At 42.5% G+C, this 24,465-nt stretch overlaps 1 protein-coding gene across 1 annotated transcript in view; it reads left to right on the top strand.

Annotated features, from left to right (window-relative positions):
- Nucleotides 1-3,855: 3,855 nt before the first annotated feature.
- The window catches only part of OSBPL5 (oxysterol binding protein like 5), a 182,323-nt gene continuing 161,713 nt past the window's right edge, over nt 3,856-24,465 (top strand). The window contains exon 1 of the mRNA XM_055722371.1: nt 3,856-4,276. Within this exon, the coding sequence (XP_055578346.1) occupies nt 4,262-4,276 (15 nt within the window). The 5' untranslated portion in view covers nt 3,856-4,261. The remainder of the gene's footprint in view (nt 4,277-24,465) is intronic.

Genomic DNA, 24,465 nt, shown 5'->3' with positions numbered 1-24,465 from the left:
TGCTGCAGTGTCAAACTGATTTAGGTGGGGGGTGGGATGTAAATAAAACCCCATTCCTTTCCTTTTTTTGAACAAACCTGGCAGATCTGATGAGTTTTCCTGTAAGCAACACCAAAGGCCAAAAGCTGCATTATTAGACTTGCAAAGTTGCTTCATCTGAATCAAAGTGAGTTCTGAGCAGCATGCCTTTTTTTTTTTATTTCCCACTGTGAATCACTTAAGGTCTCCTTTCCTGTGTTAATGAATAAGCTAGGTATTTGTCATGATAGATCACAGAACACCATACACAGAAGATGTTTATTACAGGTAGCTGGTACAGCTACCCTGACACAAAAATCCAGCTTTGACGGAGCTCCTTTTGCTCATCATGGGCTGCACTTGGAGTAGGATTGTGTGAAGCCACCAGGAGCTGAGCACTGAGCACTGAGCCTTTCCTACCACTCCTGCACCCTTCACATGAGGGCTTGCTGAAACACCACTCCTTTAATCTTGTCTCTTCTCCCAAGCTCTGTCTGCTTCAAAACTGCCTTCCCCCTTAAAAGCAGGGGGCACTGGATGTCATGCTTGCTAATCTGCCTACTCTGAAGAGGGTATCTTACTTCTCGCAGGTGTAAGCAATACACAGGGAAATATTTTTGTTACTAACTGCAGGCTGCATTTTTCCACTCTAGGACAGATGCATGTTTTCTGGTGCATATTGCAGTTCTTTGCCTAGGATTGCACTTGGATTTTTCCGTGTTTCTGGAGCTGACAGGACAGTACCCTCAAGCAGGGACTGCTTAGGCTTGAGGTGAGGGAAAAAACAGTCTGAGTTCTGATTATTTTACTGTTTTTTCCTGTATGTGGGCTTTCATCTTTCCTTGCTAGAAAGGGTAAAACTATGGAAAGTGTCTTGCTGTCATGTGTGCACAAAGTGTGAAGGGTTGAGTATAGACTAGCTGTCCCCCCAAAATCAGTATGTTCTCTTTAAACATTGAAGTCACCTATATATAAAAAAAAAAAAAAAGTATTGAAAAAACATGTAAATATTGAGCCCATAAGATATGCAAGAATAGAAGACTGCTATTAAAAGGCTAAAATTACACAACCCCCTCACTAAAGGCACACAGATGCAGTTGCATATCCAGGTGCTAGAAGGGATGGGGAAGAGGGAAGCAGCTTTTGATCTCGAATTACCAAGAAGCCAATGCAGTTTTAACAGCCTTAGCTCTAACTAGTGAAGATATGCTTCAGTTTCTTGAAGTATCACAGGCTTCCTGCATGCTGCTGGGCTTTCCCAGTAGTAAGAAAGTAATGTAACTTTCCCACAAGTAATGTTCTACTTCACAAAGACATCCTAAGGATAAATGCCCTAAAGAGAATAAAAATGTGCTATAGCCAGGCAGAACAGAAGCATACTATGGAAACTCCTCAGTGAGCAGGTTCGGCAGGTAAGCAGAGCTCTGCTTTTTTTCTTCTTTTTGTGTGTAGGGTTTTTCCTGTTCAGCTGTTGCAATGACTCACTGATTTGCATGGCCACTCGTGTTACGGTCTCTGAAAAGCTTTGAGCGTATGATTGTGATGATTAAAGCCCCTGTCAGCCATCCCTAATTCAGCTAGATATTTTTCTCTCTCCCTTCTCCTCCTAGAGTCTTAATCTAGATGGGCCTTACCACTTTAAAAGTAAAGTGGGACACAGGGATGTGAGAGAGAAAAGGAAAATTTCTGAACTCATTGCCCTGTTCCAAATTAATTAGAGCCAAACCCACCTCAAATATGTGTAGAAAGCAGCTTAGAAAATGCTCTCCATTTAAATGCTGAAACTAGAGTTTACAATGAATGATTAACCAAATCCTGCATCAGCTGCTCTCTGTGCAGTTTGACCACACTCCAGATACACAGGAGGAGAAAACGTAGGTATTTACTGGTTTTCTAGTGCAATGTGCACAACTTACAAAATAAATCAACCCAGTGCTTGTCAGTGGCATGGGATACCAGCACAGCTGCCTGGCTGACTGATTTTTCTTTCATCAGCTATATGAAAATTCAGAACTTCCTGGAGGCAGGCTGCGGTGGTAACCTACTTGGCGTCCCTCTCTTTGGTATGCCACTGCAGTGGCCCCTGGCCTGCTGCTGGCTTTGAGCTCTTCTACTCCCAGAGGTAGGGGGGCTCCTCACTTGCTTGGCATGTTTTCCTTGGTTTCCTTAAGACAGCTGCTTCCAGTAAGTATATGTCCTTATTGTCTTTGCAGCCAAGACACTGTTTTACTAAGCTACTACTTGACAAGCTTCTTTCTGCAGCACCAAGACCACCTCTGAGGGAACACACAGTGCGTAATTGCCTTCAGTGGTGTGTGCTCTCTGCCCAGCACTGCCACTGAATGGACAATATGGAAGTGTAAAGTGGCTTCAAATGAAACCTCACATTTTTAAAGATAGCAGAAGATCCTCAGCTGGAAGAAAAGCCTGTGTGAATTAGCCCGGGTCTATGCCAATTTACATCAAAGGAAAATCCAGATCATAAATGCTTGCACATGTAGCTTTCCAAGATCAAAGTCCAGGCTGCTGTATTCAGTTAGGCTGTGCCTCTGTGCTGCCTGATTTTAGCGTACTGTGGCTCTTCAGAAGCCTCTTTTCCAGCTCAAGTGTAACACCGCCTTCAGCGCTCTGGGGCAACATTTTTGGATTGTGGTTCTCCAAAAGGCTGCAGTGTCATCATGTAAAGGGAGCAGTGGTAGCGCTGTCTTGTGTAAATAAGTGAAGAAGCATCCATACCAAAACAGGAGATAAAGAAAAAGTGGTTATTGTTAATGACAGTCTTGCTGACCCTATTCAAATATAACTGTTTTTTTCCTTACCATTTGCTTTTTCATTAAAAAAGCCTTCCCATTTTAAGGTGCAGTGTAGCTTTTTGCAAAGTAATAACTTCCCAAGGGGTTGTCTGCACTACAGACAACTTTGTCCTCTAATATGTGTAGATGACAGTCTGTAATGTTACTGCTGAAGATTGGATGGTGTTTGCTTTTCATTTGTGTCAGAAGACTGAAATAAATGTCGGTGGAAACGTGGGCCATGGCCTGGACTGTCCTTATATCGGGTGGCCAGTCAGATTTGCAGATGGAGCACCTTGGTGCAAAACCTCTGTGGAAACAAATCTGAATAGGTTTTACCTGAAAGAAGTTAGGAGACGTAAATGCAAGCAAGGGAGCAAAACAGTGTGCAGAGACTACCTATGCCTTTTCTCTATTAGGATTTCATAGCATGGGTCATCTGCTGTCAAAACCCACTTTTTCAGGCTCGTGACATATAGGTCTGGTCTTCCTCGTCGTGTTAATTGTAGAAGTACACGCCTCCAAAGTCCTTTCCTGACCTGCTAACATGCATAACTGCAACAAATGCCTTGTCATCTTTAGGATTTACCATAGGATAGCTACCACATACTAAGACTGACTTAGTTTTGGTTTCTTAGTAAGGAAAACTAACATTTCCTGGATGTCCCTGGATGTCAGCCAGCTCCTGGTTGTCACCTCTGTGAGGTCTTATTGCACACTGGGAAATTATGCTGCTGCTGTAGGACTGGCAGGGTGAAATCAAGGGCTCTTCCAAACAGCAGTGAAGTCCAGGATGAACATGTGGGCCTGAGGACGGGATGGCTTCATGCAGCCACTGCAGCAGGTCCAGCTCTGGAAGATAAAATAGAGGTAAGATTGCAATGGTCTCCACACTGCCCACCATGAACAGCATCTCTGTCCTCCAGTGAATGCTAAGTTGTTTGAGCAGTAATTCCCACCACTCCCTACAAAGCTAGGTCTGATATGGTACCCCTGCCCCAGCAGCGTGAATTCACAGCTCCGGATGTCACTGTATTGCTTCCCAGCACAAGGCACCTGCTTGACTGATATTTTACCCTTGTCAGTGTTCAAAATAGTTATGCATCTATTTTAGCCAGGCAAGGCAAGTGCAAATTGTTTTTTATGCAGGATGACTGTGTACAGAAGCACAGGCAGGGGGAAGCTGGATTTTTGGAAAGCAGACCCTTCGTATGGGGCAAAATGCTCGCCCGCACTCTGATGCTGATTTTCTCCTTTATTGGCTGCTCCTGAGCCTGCAACCAGAGGAACGGTCTCCTGTGGAACGGCAGCTTTAGACAATTTTATTGGCTGATGAATCTGATCTTGCCTGGCCACTTTCCAGAAACACTGACTTGCCCGAGACGAGAGTGAGAAGAAGGTTGCTCTGCCTGGGGCTGTAAAGCAATTGTTTCAAGACCAACGTAACACCCATGCCTTGCTGCACGGTAAGTATATAAAGATGGGTCTGTATACACACATATATATACGCATTAAGTGCTTTATAATGTAATTGCTGACACAATTAAATGTGCAGCTGCTGTGGACTGTGTCTCGTTTGCTGGTTAATGATGTGAAAATGTACTTGGTAAATTGCTTGCTGTCACAAAATGCTCCATTAACTCTTGCAATGATCTAAGTGGAAACACTGCATTTGTCTTCCCCTCTGATTATTTCCTGTGCTGCGAGACATTGATTTAAGCTTTTTGCTATGAGAGAACAAAATACAGCTGCAAGATGCTGACATTAAATTGTTTTCTTCAGCTTTATTCTTTTGCTAGTGAAAATTCAAAATACCAGAGCTGCTTGTTAATATTTGCTTAAGTCTAAAAATTGCTGATTAATCTTGCCCTTTCATTTTTTTAAGGGTAACTTCTGTAAAGTTTGATGCTATGGGTTGTTTTGCAAGTTGTGCTTTGCAACAGAGCAAAAATAGGGCAGAGCTAAGAAAGAGAATGTTTCTAATGTAGCCACCAAAGTGTGTGGTGCTCAAAGTGGCAGGATACTGCATTGCACCTACATCAGTTGGAAACAGATAAACATTTCTGGAAGAGCCTCCAAAACTATTGCTACCTAAGGAATTGATGGTTGACCCACAGCACTAGAACAGATTGAAGGAACGCAGCTTTTTAGACTGCAGCAGCTCTATAATATTTAAAGATGCAGCTAATCCTGATAGCACAGCATACCTGCTGCTTCAGAAGTGATGCCGAATATTTTAAGTTTCAGTCTAACAACCTGCAGTGCCTCTGATAGCCAGCATTGATCTGGAAGCTGTAAAGTTTTAACAGCTTTGAGAAACCACCTTTTATCACCGTATTTTTTCAAAATACCTCTCCCTAATGTTTCGTCATTCCTTGTTAGGAGAAGTGAGGTGGCAGTGTTTTCTGCCAACAGATCCCTACTGATGATAGTGCAGGGACGATACAGCATCCTCAGAGCTAAGACAAAGTATTAAATTAAAGGTAAGTAAAGCTATATACAGTCCTCAAACACTTCCTGAGCTAGAACCTGCTGAATTCTTGGGCTGTGCTTAGCACAACTGTGTTGATGGCAACAATGCTTTTCTTCATTCTTCCTGAGGGTCAAGGCGGAACCTGAGCAGCTTCATGATTTGCCTTGGCTGGAATAGCTTTGCAGTACCACACTGGCCTGGGATGCAATGGTTCCTTGAGGAGCCAGAATGGACAGCGTAGTTCTGGCTATAGCTTCTTAAAATTGCCTCCACTGCAGCTGCCTTTCCAAGCCATGCTGTTATGTTTTGAGAACTGTGGGAAGAGGTTGGAGTAGGAGGGCCAAGTTTTGCAGGTGGAGGAGACATGTGCATTGATTTGCAGCTGTGGTTGTAGGAAGATTTTCCCTATTATGTCCAAGTGAGGAGGAGGGGAGGCCTCACTTGGTGCAATTCCTAGCTGTATTTCAGCTGCAGAAGGAAATAATCCTGTTGAACTCCCATGGCTCCCATGACAAGTGGAATGGCAGTATACGAAGTTGTGTGGCTCTGTTATCACCTGCGGATATAAGAGTGAAATAGGACCTTAATGGGAAATGATGCAGCAAATGTGTTTTAATGTGACTTTGGTGCAATTGTGCCAGGTAGCACTGACAAACTTTGGTGCTGTGTTTTCGAAACATTCATTTTGTTGACGCTGTAAATAGTCTGAACTACTTTTTCGCTTGTTCCTGTGTTTCTACACTACTCCTGCTCCTGTTGCTGGTTGAGGCTTGTAAGGGAGCCATGGGAAGTTGACATTCATACTCATTGGATTTCAAACATCCCTTCTAGAAATCACAGGCACTGGCATTATATGGAAGGCAGTATCTGCAGAACAGAATTATCTAGTTTGTAGGTGTGTTTGTGATTTCCTGAGGTTCTGTTGTGGATTTTAAATTAGGGCTTCTTTCAGGTTAAGATATAAGTAAGTAAGTGGAAAACATAGTACTGACATACCAGCTTGGTATCTTTTCACCCTTCTGGAAAAGTTTTTTATATTAATGTCAATCATGCACCTGTGAAGTTGCAATTTGTGGTTGTTGTAATACTAAAAAGGAAGGAAAAGAGGAAGCAACTGTGAAGATGTGAATTCTGCTAGTTTAAATGAGAACCATTTAAAAGCAACCTGTGGTAGAAATGGAGCTTTACTGCTAAGCAGGATGCAACTTACTTGGGGGCGAGACGCATGGTCCTCTTGATTCTCCAAAGGGCTCTTCGATACCCTGTTACTGGTATGCTGCTGATATGTTTCTGCAAGACAGCAATCCTGCAAAAGCTACAGAGAAGCTACTCATTTATTCTTTGAGCATTTGCAATCAGTCTAGGTAGAAATACCTGTGACTTCTGTCACTGTCAAGCCAAAGGTAGAAGTGGCCTCACTTCAGGTACCCGTGGAATGGGTACCCAAGGAAAATTCCTTGTGCCTGAGCTGTGCCAGTGGCCTCTGCGAGCACTCCCTGGGAAGGGAGAGTGGCTCAGGGCCCTGTGGCAGGGAAGGGGAGAAGGACAGGTCACATCAGATGCTTTACCCTTTGCTGGCCTGCCCCACACACAACTTGTAGGAGTGCGAAGGGCATGACTGCAGCCAGCCTCAAAACAGCATGGCAGATTTTTGCTGTTCTGCCATCAGTTGTCTGGTGTGGTGCTCTGCACTCCGGCTGCCTCCCCCAGCCTTGTAAATGTGCCTGGGTCCTGATCTTTGTTTTTTTTCTTGCAGTAGATAAAAGATAAGGGCATTTCTAGCCCTTTTGCCTTGAGGAGGGAAAACAGAGAAAAGTGGAAAAATCTCAGAAGAGGAGGCAACTAAAAATATCATAAAGCTTGTGATCTTTGTTAATGGTTATATTTGGCAATTCTGTAGAAATGGATCTGAGAGAAAATTATGATTCTTAAGACTTTAAAAAAGCATTTCTTTGGAAATGTTTTGTTTTTAAATTAAGATGTGAGCAAAGAAAGTGGAAATGCATTGATTTGTATTTTGATGGTTTAAAATATCTTTTGTGCAATGCTTTTACAATATGTTAGTTTAGAATGTGGACTTGCAAATTACAGTAGTATTTTAAAGCACTTAAAATTCAGAACGACATGTAAACTGACTGCAGTGATTTTATTTCCATCTTGGCTGGTTTTGTGTTAGTTTGGATGTGAATTTGTATTTCTGTATGTGTATATAAACATAATCTTATTAACATGTATGTAAGTAGGAAAGTGGTAGGCAATGTGCTTACATATGTATCACCGTATTATTGAACCATAATATGAAATATTTACTACCAATGTCCATTTATAATCCTGATGTGCTATGAATTCATGCTAGGAGTAATAAGGCAAGAAACTGTTTATGCTCTGTGATACAAATAGCCAGATCAACAATGGGAGTGCAAACTGGAATATTGTTTTTCAGTTTTAATTACAGACTGACAAATCATGCATTCATTTTTCATTGTTAATAAATGGCCCATATGGCATCCCTTGATCACATGCTCTGCAGCTTCTGCAACAGTAAGGCACTTATCTTCAGGAAATACAGAACATAAGATTTAATTCGGGCTTTCTGAGCAGAAGATTGTGTTAGGTAAGAAAATGGACCCTACCAGGAGAAAGTACCTTAGGTAGCTCAGAGCTTTCCAGTCTGAAGGCTTAGTGCATGTTGCATGCACCTCAGCAGCACAGCCAGCAACGTCCTCATGTTCCAAATCAAACTGGGTAAAACCAGAAAGGGTTTTTCCCCACAAGCAAATTTCATTCTTTCACAGGATGTGTGAGATTGATTTTTTCATGGTGCACAATCCAGATTCCAGGATGCCTGGCATGCAGGGATGGATAAAAACTAACCAGAGAAGGGGGCTTTATTTAGAAAGCAAAGCAAAATTAGAATTTCTTTGTGTCTGAGAAATACGCATCACAAAAAACACCAACAACCCAAGTCTCCCCTCCACCTTCCCTTCCCTCTCTCCTGCACACCTCAGAGTAAAGACAACCTATTTGCTTTTAATCACAGTATTTATCATACCTTTTAGAAACAAAACTGAAATCCACAGCCAGGACACCAGCTGGAGACATTCAGGAATATCTCCATGGAAATACCATCTTGGAAAGCAAAGCTTGCTGAAGTTTACTCATTATTATCTTCAGAGCATTGCTGCCGGGGAGAAAACAGGAGCTAGGCAACTACTCATCTCCCTGTTTTCTACACCCACTGTCACAACAGATGGATGGGTGATAGGATCTCTCCAGAGCAGCTCATGTCCTCCCTTACAGTGTAGCTCTTGTAGCCACTTTGATCAGAGTGGACAGCCAGTGCCTGGGATCTTCCTGGGGTGTTTCTATCAGAAAATGATACTGATTATACACAACTCATACCTTTAATGTAATCTTAAGTGTTTGCAAAGCATACATGTATGTAGCTCCTGTTTCCCTGAACACAAGATGTTTCCTCCTTCACAGTTTTCATCTGATCCTTCCAGGGGCAAGGAGATGCAGAAAGGAGGCAGGAAGAAGGAGCGGAGGAAAGCCTATTGGTCTTGCTTTGGGAAAGCTTCATCAGTGCCATAGCAACCCATAACCTCTCATCACCTGCTGCAGCACTGTCAGCGCCCCTAGAATACTTTGAACTTCTGGTCTGACAGTAGCAAATGACCAAACTGCACACTCACCCATTACTCCATATAAGCAAAGACTTGTGTCCCCTAAACCTTTTGGAAATGATGGATACAACATGATAGCTTAAAACCCAAGGCAGATGGTGCATTTCCATACCATGCATCATTTTGTACGTGTGATGAAATGTGGCTGGCTAAGTGTGTCCAGATGGGCATTGCTCCTTTGATGAAGAAATCATTAAAATGTGGTGATTTGTGGGAATCTAGGCTAAAATAAGCTCTCACATGGAGAGTTAGTAAAGGCACAAGGTTGAAAAAAATCATTCTCCACATATGTAACTAAAGGGGGGGGCGGGGACACGGACACCTTTAAAAGATTGCATAATCATTTAAGTTACTGCTTCACAGAACTCAAATATAAGGCACTTAAAACACTCTGAAAACAAGGAGTGTTGTGAACTTTCAGCCAATACTCCAGTGCTAATATATAAAATGCTTCCCCAATATACCTGATTTCTCCTTTCAGCTGACTTTATAGGAAGGATTTTTGAGGAAAATTCCTAAGCCCAGGTGACCGGTACATGTTTTAGGGAATATGTAATTTGCCACATGGAATACACGCTGGTCCTACCTCTGTTCTTAGAGAAGATGGAAGCTAACAAAAATGATGTCTGACAGGCTGTTTTCAGACTGCGTGGAATGGTCTGTCCCTATCCTCAGTTTCTTGTAAGTCACTGTAGCTCAAGGTGGGTTAAAATGTTTAAAGTTATAAAAAGTAGCTTTAAAGTCACTGTCTTTTTAACTTGTAAAAGTTGTTTAGGTAGGGGCTTATGCTGTTGAATCCTGTAATCTCCTTTGAAATGTTTTTATAGTCCATCTTCTTTGAATTAATAGAAAGTTCTTTATTTACTTTCGGTAAATGCCTGACTTTGGCCACAAAGCATTGCTGATCATAAACTTGCTGAAATGTTACCTGTGAGGTGTAAAATTTGGAAGTAACTTGCTGAACTGATAAGATTGTCAGGGACAGTAATGGGTAAATGCCTCAACCTTTGTAATATAAATGATTACATTTGAAACTAAGCATGGGGAGGAAATGCACTTGTCCCAGGAAAGGAATAGTGAGCACAAGAATTACTTTTCCTTCTTCCAGAATCCATGACAGAAAAAGGAATACCCTTAAGCAGTTCTGTCACAGCAGATTAGATTTTGATATTAAATATTCCCACCTGGGCTGCAAACCAAATCTCATTCCTCTTGCTTTTAGGTGGATGTCAAAGTTTAATATAAAAAAGGAAGTATTTATTCAATTTCTCTTACTCCCCTTCTGTGGTACAAGGCTCTCTCTGGCTGCAAGGACAAAGATATGACACATGTAAACATGACTGATTTGTTTTCAAGTTTATGTCATACGTCAGCTCCAATATAGGGGCATCACACTTTCATCAGTTTCACAGAAATGCCATAAAGAACCTATATGGATGGTGATTTCAGTATGAGAGTAAAGGTAACAAACTTGACCCAGTCAACTTTGTGACGTATACAGACACTTACTGCAGCAACTTGCACCCACACAAGCTGTAGGTCGCAGGTAAGCCACGCGGCTATGTCTCAGCAGTTCATCCCTACTTCCTACTGCGGTTAGACTGTACTGGCTTCTGGGAGGTTATTGCATCTGCATCAGGCATTTGCATTGGTGCAATGGCTGTGTTTCAGGCTTTCCCCAGATGCATAGAAACAAACCACCCAGGTTTCTTTGTCCCAGGAAAAGTCTTGTCCCTGTGAAGTTTTAGTAAAAGATGACTAGATTTCTGAAAAACCAAATAAAGAGGAAGTAACACTGAGTAATCTAGGAAATGTTTTTCTATCTAGGTTTTATTAATAATTGTTTCCTACTATGGTTATTTGTATACATTTACCGAGCCCAGCAGAGCTATTTCCCTTGCTTGTTCCCTTTTGTTTCATAAAATTCCGAAGTATGGAGCTGTCACTTATGCTTGCCAGGGATGAAATGTTGGTGTGATGTAATTTAACTATAGGCAAGGAGGTTTAATTAACATTTACAGTTTAACAGGCAGGTTTAGGATATGCAATTTTGTTTTGTACTAACTTTCAATTTTTCTTTTACATCTTTCCTTTTGCACTTTAGCAGTGGAAAAAGAGCTCATGTGCTCTTTAGTCATATGACCATGCAGCTCCACAGAGGGACAGGGAAGGCTCTGTTCAAGAAAAGTCAATGTATTTGGGGCAGGATTCAGCAAATTAGCTGGGAGCCTGTTTTTCTAAAGGCTGATTTATGCCAACAGGGAGATCCTCACACAGTGTGAAGCAGCACTAGGCTCATCTCAACAGAGCTACTTGGCTCTGTGGGGGTTAAAAATCTGATCCCAAGTGTGTGTGATTCTCTTCTCATGCTCTTGCGATGATTACCACTGTGCCTGGGGAAGGTTTTGCCTCTGTCTCCTCCTCTCCTCTCTTTATTGCCTCATAACCCTACAACACACTGTTTACCCCCTTGATTTTTTAAAGGTTATCCATGCTCATGTGGCGAGCTGTGTTTGTGGCTGAGTGCTGCTGCTTGTGTGAGCTTTGATGCCATGGGCTTGGTAGCAGTGAAAGCACAGCAGCACTGGTTTTGCTGCAGCCTCGCTACCTGCAGCAAGGCCCCAGGACCTGCTTTTTCCAGTTCAGCCCATGCTGCCATATCACTTGCTGCTCACTTGGTTTGCCTCCACATACCAAAAGTATGCTTTCCTCACTGGAGCACGGGATATCGAGGAAGTAAGTTACTCTGAGATGGGCTTCCCTGCCAGCAGTGGTTCATCGTACTGTGTTGAACTGGTTTGCTTCTTATATATGGCAGCAGGAAAAGCCTGTCCCCATGCTGCTGCTCCTGCTCAGTTTATCATTTTAAAAGACATGGTCCATTTGACTAGCACTCCTTCTGTGTTTGTAGGTTAGACAGAATTCCCTATGGGTCAGCTTTACGTCTTCAGCTGTAAATGTAGGTCAGCTGGCTGCTGTGCAGTATGTTCCTTATCCTTAAAAGCACAGGTCCTCACATGCAACTTCACAGTACATTGCACTTGCTTGTCCTGTAAGAAAGTTCATTTTGCTAGTGTAGTGAGTGGTTCAGCTGCTCTTGTGAAGGGTCTGGAATGTAAGTCTTATGAAAAGTGGCTGAGGGAACTGGGGTTGTTCAGTCTGGAGAGGAGGAGACTCGGGGGATCTTACTGCTCTCTACAGCTGGCTGATAGGAGCTTGTAGACGGGTGGGGGTAGGTCCGTTCTCCCAGATAACTAGTGACAGGACAAGAGGAAGCTGCCTCAAGTTACACCAGGGGAGGTTTAGATTGGATATTAAGAAAAAATTTTTTACTGAAGGGGTGGTCAAACATTGGAACAGGCTGCCCAGGGAGGGTGTGGAATATACCTCAGGAAAATACCCCGAGGGTATTTAGAAAATGCGTAGATGCGGTGCTTGGCAATATGGTTTAGTGGTGGGCTTGGCAGTACAGGGTTAACAGTTGAACGTGATGATCTCAAAGGTCTTTTCAAGCCTGAATGATTCTATGATTCTATGATGAAGAGTCCTGCCAGCACAGTAGCAAAAATATTTTTCAGTCTGGGTGTTGTAGACATATTAATGAGAGTACTTTCTGCTGTTTCACTGAGGGTTTTCCTGCCACATTTTTGGTAAGAAGACACTGATCTCAACCCTATTAATGAAATTAATGATTATAAGGTGTGACAGTTGGTGCCTGTAAATCAAAGCAAATCCTTCAGCTTTTCTGCTGTGCTCAGGGACTGTCTGTTCTGATGTGGAACCTAAGGTATGTTCATTCCTGCATCACAGAGAGCCCATCAGAGGTTTAAAGTCTAGGTATGAAAGAGATTCTCACGAGCTCACAAGGTGCCAGTTGAGTTCAGCTACACTGCTGAAGGGCCTACTGTTTCCTTTATAATGCACGTTTGGTTTACATATCCCTTCCTGCAGACTCAAATATTAAATATGACACTTAATATGCTTTGAATTTTTTTTTAGCCCAGTTTCCTAAGAAGCTGAGGCTTATGCAATCCTTCTGCAAAAGGAAAAGCCCCAAAAGGTTAAAAAAAAAAAACAACAGTACAAACCAGCCAATGAGTTCATGAATCAGAAAACGTATTTTGGATTCTTTCACACAGAAGAAGGTGGGTGGTGTGGAGCTCTCTCTGTCCATAGCCGCAGGGACCCTACAGCTGCTTGTAGGACCACGGCAGGGTACAGACTGGGGCTCTGGGTGACCTCCAGAGGTCCCTTCCAATCTCAACCATTCTGTGCTTCTGTGTCCATGTAGTACTAGCTTTTCAGCAGAATTCAGCAGAGGGGTAGAGCTCTCAAAGGCAAACAAGTTATGACAGGTGTCTGCACGGAGGGGAAGGCTGCAGCATGGATGAGACGGTTGGTTATCTTGATTGGCACAGGTATGCTTGGGAATCACCAAGTATTCATGATCCCCTAGAGCCACTGGTGGTTAGCAGATACAGAAAGGAGTAAGGGGATACACTGGAGAGGAGACACATGGAAATATAAGACCTATTAGGGGTCTGTGGGGAGATAAGGAGATGGTGCCTTAATGCACAGGATGTTTCTAGACTTGATTACTTCCACTGGCAGGACAGCTCTGCAGTATTTAGAGAGAAGATGTGGATGTGGCTACGGCAGCTAACCAGAGAAGGATCGTGGTCCCTTTTGTGGCCAGCAAAACAAACACAGTCTGTAGTATAGTAATTCCTCTATTCATATGTAAGATAGGCTGGCAACTTTCTTAGGGCGGAATTCTCTTTTTAATAAATGGAATCTTCTCAAAAAAAATATTTTTTTTGCCCAAAACTGGTATTTCTTAATAACTAAGAAAACATTACTGGTTTATTGAAGTGAATTTATTTGGCTACCAGAAAGAGTAAAACAAATTCAGGAAATACTAAGAAAAGGTTTGGGGTTTTTTTTCTAAGTTAAATATCTTGCATTTTTTTGAGAAAATATCACTGTATAGTAGGTTATTGAGATTATATGAGATTAAGTCAAATCCCATTAAGAACTGCTTGCTTGCATTGCCTCAATAGCAGGATGTTACTTTATCCTGCTTGTGCATCTCCAGTTCACTGCTTTTTCTTTTTAACCTCTGTCTCCTCCTCCTTGAGCGCATACAGAAATGCAAAATGCCACGTGGGAAACTGAAATCCCAAAATTCTACTCCAAAAATGTCTGCTAAAGCGATGCCAATTTAGTAAGTCATTTGCGGGGCCACATCACTTAAAAGAAAAGAAACTCTTAAGATGAGTCTGACCTGTTACCTCTGAGACAAGCTATCCTTTCTGGAGTACACCCTCAAAACAAGACCGACAGCTAAACCTTTGAAAAAAAGCAACCTCAGACTTTGGGCAGAATTTTGCCTGAGACCATTTGGTGGGGTGCTGCTGAAGCCATCTGAGTTCACCACCCAGCAGGTACCCAGCCCTTGCGGGCAGCTATCAATGACATTGGTTGATTGCTTACAAAGACAAGTGCCATTCAAGTTTCGTTTAACTGTTAAGTAAATACATGGTGCTCCCAGAGAAGTTAGTTACCATTTTCCTCCAATACAGAATGAGGCAATTTGGAACTTTAACCAATTTTCTTGCACAAAATTACAGGAGAATAAAATAGGGCTTCATAATGGAAATGATGTAGCATTAAGTATGGATTGTCCCTTGCCTCCCCTTAAGAAACAAAATACATTTATCTGACAATATATGTAAAACCCTGTAATTTTTTTCATAATTTCCCTAAACCATAAATAGCAAATCTTCAAGAGTAACTCTATATATTCTCAATAGCCATTTCCGTCTGGGAAAGGAAGCATTGCTGGTCAGATGTTAGAGCACTGGCCCAAGAAAATAAGGGGGGAAGTCTGATCAAGGGCCAACTGCTGAGAATATACTACCAGTCTGGAGGTGTGACAGGCTTCCCAGCCTGCAGCGGAAGGCAGAGGCAAGCCTGTTTGGCTTGGCCCTGGGTCCCCCATCAAAAAATCACTGTCAGGGTACATTGAAGGTTTCTGCTTTGATGCTCCTTGCTCTGCCAGCCAAGAATTTGCCCTTCCCTCTGCCGCTCCCAGTGCAGCAGGGTGTGGTTTGCCAAGTTCATCACCTTCCTCTGTAAAAGGCATTTCTTGCCTGGCCGTGGCTGGATGCAGAATAAGATATATCTGAGCATTGCCAGAGCTGAAATGACTGGAAATGGATTTGTGCATCTTCAGGGAGAGTTCCATATACTGTGTCAGCTGGACCACATCCCCAAAATCTCTGGGATGGAAAGGGAAATGGCACACCTCTGGAGACAAGCTGACAGGTTTTGCATGCACAAGGATCAGCAAGGTGCAACACAAGAAGACTCGCGCAGTGGTTGTTCAGACCTTCATGAGCAATGAGATGTCAGAGGGTTCTTCCTTTCAAAGGCTCTGTAGAGAAATACCCCTCTGAAAATGCTTGGCTGGAAACACATCTGCTATTGTAATCCACTAAATAGGTGGGAACTAGACTTCATTAGGAGTTTTGATGGGCCTAGGCAGATTCAGGGCAGCAATCAGACTGTGACCTAACCAATCTGTCTCTTCTTTTACTCCTCCAGTAACTACCTGAAGTTGATTTGTTTTTGTTAAGAAGTCTATTTGGGCAGCGGCAAGGATGGGCAGGGAGCACACATTCAGTGAGCAGCAGAAACAAGGAGGAAAAGGCTTTTTCCAGTGGCTGCTATAATGTTCTTGAGTGGTGATGAGGAAGGTACCTGAGCTTTTATTGTTACTGCAAACACATGCATGTGGCAGGAATTGGGAGGGGGAAGGATCTACCCGCTTTGCTGTCAGCTGAGAGTCAGGCCTGCCAGCAGCAAATGCTAAGAGTGGCTGTTTTAAACCAGACTGTGTCAAGGTTTTGCAAGTGGAGGGAATGTGCTTTTAGAGCCAGGGCAATGACCTGGAAGGAAGCAGCAAAAGCGGTGCCCGACACTGGCAGCAGATGACATGTGGGTCAGAGGCAGCGCAAAAGAGAAGACGGTTGCTGCGCCAGGGCTGTGTGGCTTAGCTGGAGGTGGGTGCAGGAAGCAAACTCTGTGTGTTTGTATGTGGCCACATCTTTGCGCTATGAATGTAAGAGGAGGGGAACAAAGGAGTCTCCTCAGGGCTTTGAACCAGGCAAGCTGAAGCACAGGGAGGGAAGTCAGGTGCAGCTGGTTTTTGGAGTCTTGTTACCAAAGGCTTCGGTTTGGGAAGGACCTGTCCATCTTGCCTCCTCCTTTCCCATGAGGGCTCCTTTCCCATGACACTGACTGCAGCCCGTGGACATTGGCAACATGAGAGGATGCCATGCAGGTACACCTGAACTGCTTCCTGTGGCTTTTTCTGGGTACCAGAAGCAGCATAACTGCCTTAGCTCAGCCCAAAATATGGGCTAAGTTAGCCTGCCTTGCAACAAGGCTGATTCAGTTAGGTGGGGAGCGGTATCTGGAGGCTGTGCTGCTGATCGTGCTTGACTTACCCTGGTTGTCTCTGGCCAACAGTGCATCCTGCTGCTGGGACCTCTTATCAGAGACAACAGCACATCAGAGGCTCTGCTGTCTGGCAGTCAGCACTGGGAGTGGAGGAGAAGCAGATAAACATAATCTTTACATGAAAGAGGGTATTAATCACTGGAACAGTGCTTGTTGTGGACACCTCACCACTTACAATTGCTAAACCAAGATGATTTATGTTTTTAAAATATAAAATCCATATGTATGAGTGAGTTCAGTGACATCTTCTGCCTTGTTCCAAGTGAAGCCAGACTATGATGACAGTGATCTTTTCTCAACTTATAAAAATGACTTGATACATAATATATAGAGTTATAATTAATATTAGAAGCATATTATTAATTTTCTCTTGAAATATGTCTACTTATGTCTGGATCCTTCTTCTGACACTCAACTACATTTAATAACAAATTAGTTCTTAATAACTAGTTAATGTGACCTTCATTTATTCTGGCATAAAACAGCTAACATTTTTCCACGTATTTCATAATCTCCTTTGCAGTATTAAGTATGGAAAGCTAAAGTGGAGTCTCAGAGTACAGAACCACTGAAGAACTGAGGTTCCAATGCGAAAAAAATTCTCCTTAATGTTAGCAGAGTTGAGCATGACCAAGCATGAATTTCAGTAAAATCTGGAGTTATGTAAATTAGGGGTCTTTGAATATGGAGCCCAAATCCACTAAACAGAGTGGATTAACTTCCCTGGAAAAGGGTTTACCATGTTTCAGACCCATTAGGTCTCTTGCTTCTTTTCCCTGTATCTGCTCATTGCTCCCCACTGCGGCAATCAGTGAAAATAGTTATTTTTGAAGATGCTAGGCTGTGTTTTGCTAGGATGTATCTATGTGTAGGTTACTAGTGATTTCAAGGAGGCTGGTCAGAGCAGAGTTGGATCTGGGGTTTCTGGCCCTCTGATGTGCCCAGCTGCTGCTTTCCCAAATGCCTCAGCAGATGTGGGATTGGGACCAGCCTCCACTTTGGAGGGACTGACACTGGAAGTAGGACAGCTCGCAGTGCCAGCACTCCTGCAAAAGAAGTAGGAGGGCCAAAGGCATCAAACTTCGGGACTGAGCAAGGTGCCACCAGTCAGGAGCGCACTTCTGCACAGCCTTGGCTCTGCTGTGTTTGTAGTCAAGGAAATGTATAAATACCTTGTTAGCGGTTAAGTGTATTGTCTTGTTAGTGACTGCCTCATGGAACTGGGGCCAGTTGTATCCCAAAGTGAAATACCTTTATCAGGAGATCTGCAAGTTAACTTAACACTTAAGGTTAGACTTTTTACCAGTGGTTGTGAATTCCTTGGAGTTGCTTTGCTTTATTAACAAGAGGAGTGTCTGCTCTGCCAGCAGCCGAGAAGAAATAGGTTATTGGTTTCTGGAGGACAGGATTACAAAAGCCTTTGCAGCTGCTAAGGTATAGTTTAAACCTTTTCTGCCTGGGCATTGCAGGTGCTATGCTTGCCAGGTTGGCTCCTGGCCTAAGAATGTCAAACATCAGCTCTCACACATTAATTTCTTGCCTTGTGGTTTCCTGGTGTATCCCCAGAGGGAACAGACCACTCTGTTGTGCTCTGATACTGGTCCCAGTAAAAGTCCAAATATGCAAATTCAGGTCTACTATAAACTTTTTTGCAAAAACTCTTATAAACTTAATGAACTGAGTTGTCAAGTGCTATAAACATGAATTACTCTACCTGTGATTTCCAATGACTTCAGGATTTATGCCAGACATAGATAAAGCCAGCAATGTATTGAAGTAAATTCAGAGAAATGCAATTCAGTTGTTTTTAATTTGAGCAACAGAGTCCTTCTATTGAACAAAAGACAATCCACTCTTTAGTTGTTTCTGGACATGCCCAGGGGCACTAATATTTCTGCAGCTTGATTTTTAGCTTCTTCTCACCTCATATTCCCTCTAGTTTGAAGAACAATGTACCCTTAGCCTTGAGTTTTAAACTTGCAACCCTCTTCTCTGGCCTCATAGTAGAAATATTTTTATTAGATAATATTTGGCAGCGTCATAGTTTACAAACATCATTTTGGTAGACTACCGTCTCAACTCTAGCATGACAGTGTGTGTTTCATGGCCTTGCGCAGAGCCTAGGGAGGGAATGCAAGGATAGCTAGTCCCAGTTTGCAGCAGTCTTGAGATTGCAACTGAGATACTGGCTACTCACAAAAGAGAGGACCCTGCCATGGAGGTTTTATTGCTGATTGTTCTTGGTGCCTTCCCTTGTTCAGGATTGAAGAGCTGGCTGTGGGGGAAGGTCCTAGAGCAGGTAGGATATGGAAGAGGGAAAACCTCTACCGTGACCCTCTTCAGCAATACCTGGGCAGTCCTCACCTCAGACTTTTTTTTTGAGAGACTGAATTTTGCTGTATGTGTGGGTCAACACTGGGGTAAGAATTAATTTATTTATCTCTTTTTCAGTGTGTTATGGGAAAAGCCAGCTTCATCTGCTTTCTGTGATAGTTTTAGGATGGTGAAGAAGCATTTGGCGTAAGAAGGATGATTTTCCCATGAAATTCAAAGTCAGGTGATACACCCGACTTCTTCATAGCTGGCTGTCAGACTGTGCAGCAAGGTACCAGGCAGTGTTGTCTAGTGTCCTGCTAGTAAAAAAGGCAATCAAACAAGTTTCCGAGTGTTCCCCTTTTGAGGAGCTGCTTTAAGCCCCTTCAGTTAACCAAGGTTTTCTTGTGGAGATGTGAAATCTGATGAACCTCTGCATAAAAGCCTGAAGATCCAGGATATAACGGAGTCTTTTAGTGTGGTTTGTGGCAGACCAAATTAAATCACTGGAGGAAGTCCAGCTCTTTTTCTGATAGTGCTCCCTTAAAGACTGTTGATTTTACACTTGAATACAACAAACACAACATTCTCAAAATTTTTGGCATTAATATGAATGCTCTCCCATTGAAGTAAATAATAAAATTATCTTCATTTCAATGAAAACAAATCCAAAATAGCATGTCAGAAAAGCCTTCCAGGCAAATTTTAACTCTACAGAAGTTAAATTACCTTGTCAGACTAGCTGAGAGACGTTTTTGTCTGAGTTTAGTTAGACTCCTGGTTAGTAGGAATCTCCTAATTGTCAGTGGAGAGTGAACATTTCCAGAAGGCAAATCTTTCTACTCACCAGTGACGCCCTTTTTAAAATAGGATTAAGTACACTGTGAAGATCTGGGTCACTGTGCACTAACTGGGACAACTACCATCAACTAGATGGCTATAGTTGCCTGTAGTTCGCTCCAAATGTTTATTCTTTACCATGTATGCTTAAGTGCTTATAAAAAGTGTTCAGCTTAATCAGTCTGTCTCTGGTAAAATGTGCTTTTAAAAAAAAAGGTGTATGTGTAGCTGCCGTTCATAACAGTGGTGAATATAAGTCAGATTACCCATTCTTTAAAAGCCTTAACCTTGATCACCTTGATTGTGGCCAATTTTCTAGGTAATGAATGCAAATAATACTGTTATTTCTGCTTACCTTTCCCTTACACATTGCCTTCGCTACTCAAGTATTTTCTTCCTCATTGTTTTTGTTTGTTTGCTTTCTCATCTATACTCCCACAAAGCTGTAAGCTCTTGCAAGGCAGTGTTGGTTTAAAGCTTAGTGAAATCACATCTCAGACATGTTCATCTCAAAGACCTGTACTGCAGTGTTGTGACTCTCTCTGTTGCTAGTGAGAGTCAGGCACCTCAAGTCTTGCACGCCATTTTGAAAATAATGGAACAGATTTAGTCTTTTAAGGCATATTTTACTTCCTTTGTTTCTTGGATGATTTCCATTTCTGAACAATGTGCTGATTTTTGTGCATTTAAACCACTTGCTGTGGAAAGCAGCAGAAAGAAGCAATTTCCTGTAGTTATTCTGTCATTTTGATTCTAGTCAGGGCTAGAAGTGGGTGAATCTTGTTCAGCAAAAAATGCAAATTGAAAATCAGCAAAACACTTGGCAAATTTGTGTTGATTCTGCAAATAATTCAGGGAATAGGAAAAGAAAAAGTTTTATCTCAATATGCCCCAAATCCTCTTGAACAATATAGCCTTTCTTATCAGGCCTTATTAACCTTAAGTCATCTCTAGATCTGAGTAATTTTCTCTGGTCAGGGACATGTTTTTCAGGCCTCTTTTATTCATCTGCTCTGCATGGGAGACCCATTATGACTTTTTAAAAGCTAATGCTACCAACAGATGATACGGCACTGGGCTGTGTAAAGATAGCAAGCTTGTTTTGCACAGGGTATGCTGAGTGCTAGAGAAGTCCTACAGCCGTGGTGAATGATGCCAGTGCATTCCGTTTTTCAGCTGGGTCAGCAGAAAAGCTGTGTTGCTGGTATATGTTGCACTGCAAGACAAATTTGCCATCTTCTGGCTAACATGCAGGCCCCTGACTCAGTAAACCTGAAGTCCTTGTGAAATGGCCGACATGACTGAAAGGCTCAGGCTTTGTCCTGGAACGACTTCCACAAACAGGAAGCCAACCTTCGAAGACACACACTGATGTGCACACACCCATTGCTAATTTTGGCACAGTAAATATTCTCCTGACACACATATATTGGCTTTCTCTGCCACTCATACTGAAGGACAAAAGGACTGCAAAGCAGGTTTAATGGACAGCGTTTCTAACAGGCAAATCAAATGCTTCAAGCCTGCAGAAAAACTAGTCACATCCCCTTCTCAGTACTAAAATCTCTACTTGACTGAGAAAAAAAATACATGAAGGTGTAGTCCTGGAAATACATCTAGAGGTAGGCTCCAAGGGGAAGATTCTTTAAGGTTATTTTTATTCTTATAATCAGATACCTGAGGAAGGCAGGAAACTCTCTGAGGGAGTATAAAGTGCTTACCAGCTAATGAAAGGGAATCAATATCAGGAATGTTAAGTGACTACATTATGTTCTCCGTTAAATTGCTTTGCATTCATTTATCTTGAAGCCTCTTAAAAGAGCTGGTGATTGAAAAGACATATCTCTTGAAAGCATAAGGATTTATTCTTGAAAAGCATCTATTGTTAACAGTCCCATGTGACAGCTATCTAATTGTATGGTAATTGGTAGCACTGGGGTCTCATTTATCTTTTCTTTTTTTTTAGCAATTCCAAGGTTTAGTTACACTAGCTTCTACTTGTACTAGTCAGTCTCTTCGGGGCTGGAATAATATTCCCTCTCTAAAAAGCTCTTTAAGGGAGAAAAGGGCCATAGGGAAAATGAGAGAGCTCTGTATTCTGGAAAGACATTTATCTCAGTCCTAAGGTTGGCACAAAGCTTACAAATCTCCTAAGCCCTCCCTTTAAGCCTTCCCAACAGAGCTCTGACTCTGAATGCTTCTAGGTGTGGGTTCCCTGTGCAGGGCTGTGTTTCACTACATAGGACATTTCTAGATGTGCTTAGAAGAAGAATCAGAAGCATTCATGTGCAAGAGTAGCACCCTCCCTGTTCACTTTTTTTTTTAGTCTCACCCCAAACATTTTCTAGAAGTCAGGTGTGATCTCTAAACATGAGACAGCCAAAATCACTATGAAGAAGGTCACGCAAAGAGCTGTGGTGGTGACCATGGCAAGCCTGATGCCCAAGAGAAATGTCTAATAAAGATAAGAAAGGCACAAAGTCTACAGGTAGAAGGCAGCACCTTAAACTGAAAGCATTATTCTCTTTTATTTCCAGCACTTGAGCAGCCCTCAGGTGGCAGCCAAGAGATGGGATTTTCTTCCACTTTGCACTCAGTGAGCACTGAGCTCAGGGTGAGCGATAGCCCCCAGAGTGCCTTCCTAGGAAAGATGTCCTCCAGTGCATTGCAGGTTTCAGAGAGCAAAGCTTTGTCCAGACTTTGTGCTAGGCATTTCTGGAGTGTTTCTGATGGCTTCCTTCCTATTTTTTTTTTTAATTCTGTTTCTCTGCAGAGCTTTCTACTAGACTATACAGGATCCAGAAGACATTAAGTACAGCATTTCCCCACCCCTTTTGGGATGGGGAGACAGGCCAGCAGCCTTCAGGCAGTTTTCCTCAGCATTTGTTGAGATCTCTAAGCTTCAACAGCTCCACATGTGCCTGTGCTGAACCAGAAGTGCCAAACTAATTTTTTACAGGTGGACAAATGAGGTGGTTGAGTGTTTGCACATGTGCCCAATTTATTGCAACCCACGTTTTTAACATACTAGCTTGAGCTAAGGCCCTTGTCCTGTGTAAGAAAGTGAGGTAGAATAAATGAGTGCAAAGCACAGATGCTCCTGAGAAAAGTTTATTCTAGCTAGCTGGGGATCAAGTAGTGCTGAAGCAGACTTTATGCTGCAGGGCAGTACACGCCAGTCCAAAACCCTGAATATGTAAGTACTGAGTGATTATTTCAAAGACTTTTTACTACGTGAAAGATTACAGCTCCTGGGAAGAGGCAGGCTTTCCATCTGTACTCTTAAAGTTACAGTGCAATGCCATACCTATCATGAATTTTCTTTCCTAGAATGAAGGGTGTGACAAAACTAAGGGATGTTTTCCCGTGTCAGTGGTGTTCTGGAGTGGTTTAGTGCCTAAATACATTAGTGGTACTCATGCACTATTAACGGTAACCTATTAACCAAGATAGCTGTGCATGCTGAGTTTCATTAAGGCTTAATGACCAATGCCATGGGCTAATCACTATCTTCTTTCTGTTAATTGTTAACAATTATGTTTTCTACTATTACCTGCTTGCACATACCACCCAGACTTACTAAGGTGTGTGCATCCTCCATACACACCCAAGGCTGGCTTCCCCCACCCACAACACTTTCTCACCTCTTCATCTCACACAGCTGTCTTCGTCTCACACTCTTGCTCCTGCACTTTGGTCCTAGGCCCTCCTCTAGGTGCTTGCCACGGGTGTATGTAACAGTGGGGAGTATCACCGTGCTGCTCTGGGAGGTCTTGGCTGTGTGATTCTGCTGGGCTACTTAACATCAAGTAGCTCCATGGCATTTAGTCTAGCACAGAGAACAAAAAGGAGGTCCTTCCCAGAGCATGGGTTTGACAGACAGGGAGATGTGGAAGTGCATGCAAGGGGATTTGAAGAGACTGTGGTCAACATGGGTCTTCAGCCAGTGTGGCATTGGCCAGATGTGTGATGCTGACGTCACTTTTCAAATAATCTACACCTGAGGTGCTTATATTAGCCTTCTGTCCTCCCTGAATGGTGTCAAGGGAAAGGAGACTTTTATCTGGCTTTCAGAAGAGGAGAGATCCTGTATATGGGAAGGGTTTTGGGGTGTGTGGTTTGTTACTTTTTTCCTGTAGAATTCAAAGAGGATTTTCTCTTTTCGCAAATTGGAAGTTGACTCTCTTGACTGAAGAATGAGGAAGGGAAAACAAGGTGAAGATACAGTAACACTGGTTGCCAAGAAACTTTCTGGCATGCCAATTCTGTAAGCAGCCCATTAGAAACTAGCTCTGAAACAAGTTGTGGATCCTTTTACGTTCTTGACTTACAGGGCAATTTAAATGTCGAATGATTATCTATTCTGCTATCCGTGACATTGATATGAATGTGTGCTGGTTTTTGTAGTGGGTAAAAGTAGTGAAATTGTAGTTTTCTTCTTTTTTTTTTTTTTAAGGCAGATTTCTTAGGCGTTGCTCCAGTTCTTGTAAGTTCAAGAAGTTGGTGTGTTATTGTTCACTGAAATGGGCAATGTTAAGGTATAACCCACCTCGTAATGGGGTGTTGTTTAATCTCAGCTCCACTTCCATGAGAGTGAAAAACAAGTTGAACTATTTTGCTGAATTGTGGTAGTTATGATTTATATGTGTAATATCCGTTCTGATGTTCTACGGTAATAAGAGTCTAAGAATATCTGGTCAGCCTGAATAACTCTTAGCAATTACCAGCTAGTGCATTTATCTGTGGAATCAGTTCTTGTCATTCATTATGTATCTTTTAATGTTATGAACAAAGTTTGCTGCATTTTAGCTTTTGTCCC

The sequence above is a fragment of the Falco cherrug genome, chromosome 10, assembly GCF_023634085.1.
Source record: "Falco cherrug isolate bFalChe1 chromosome 10, bFalChe1.pri, whole genome shotgun sequence".
In the NCBI taxonomy this organism is placed as follows: domain Eukaryota; kingdom Metazoa; phylum Chordata; class Aves; order Falconiformes; family Falconidae; genus Falco; species Falco cherrug.
This window is presented reverse-complemented; position numbering and strand designations above follow the sequence as displayed.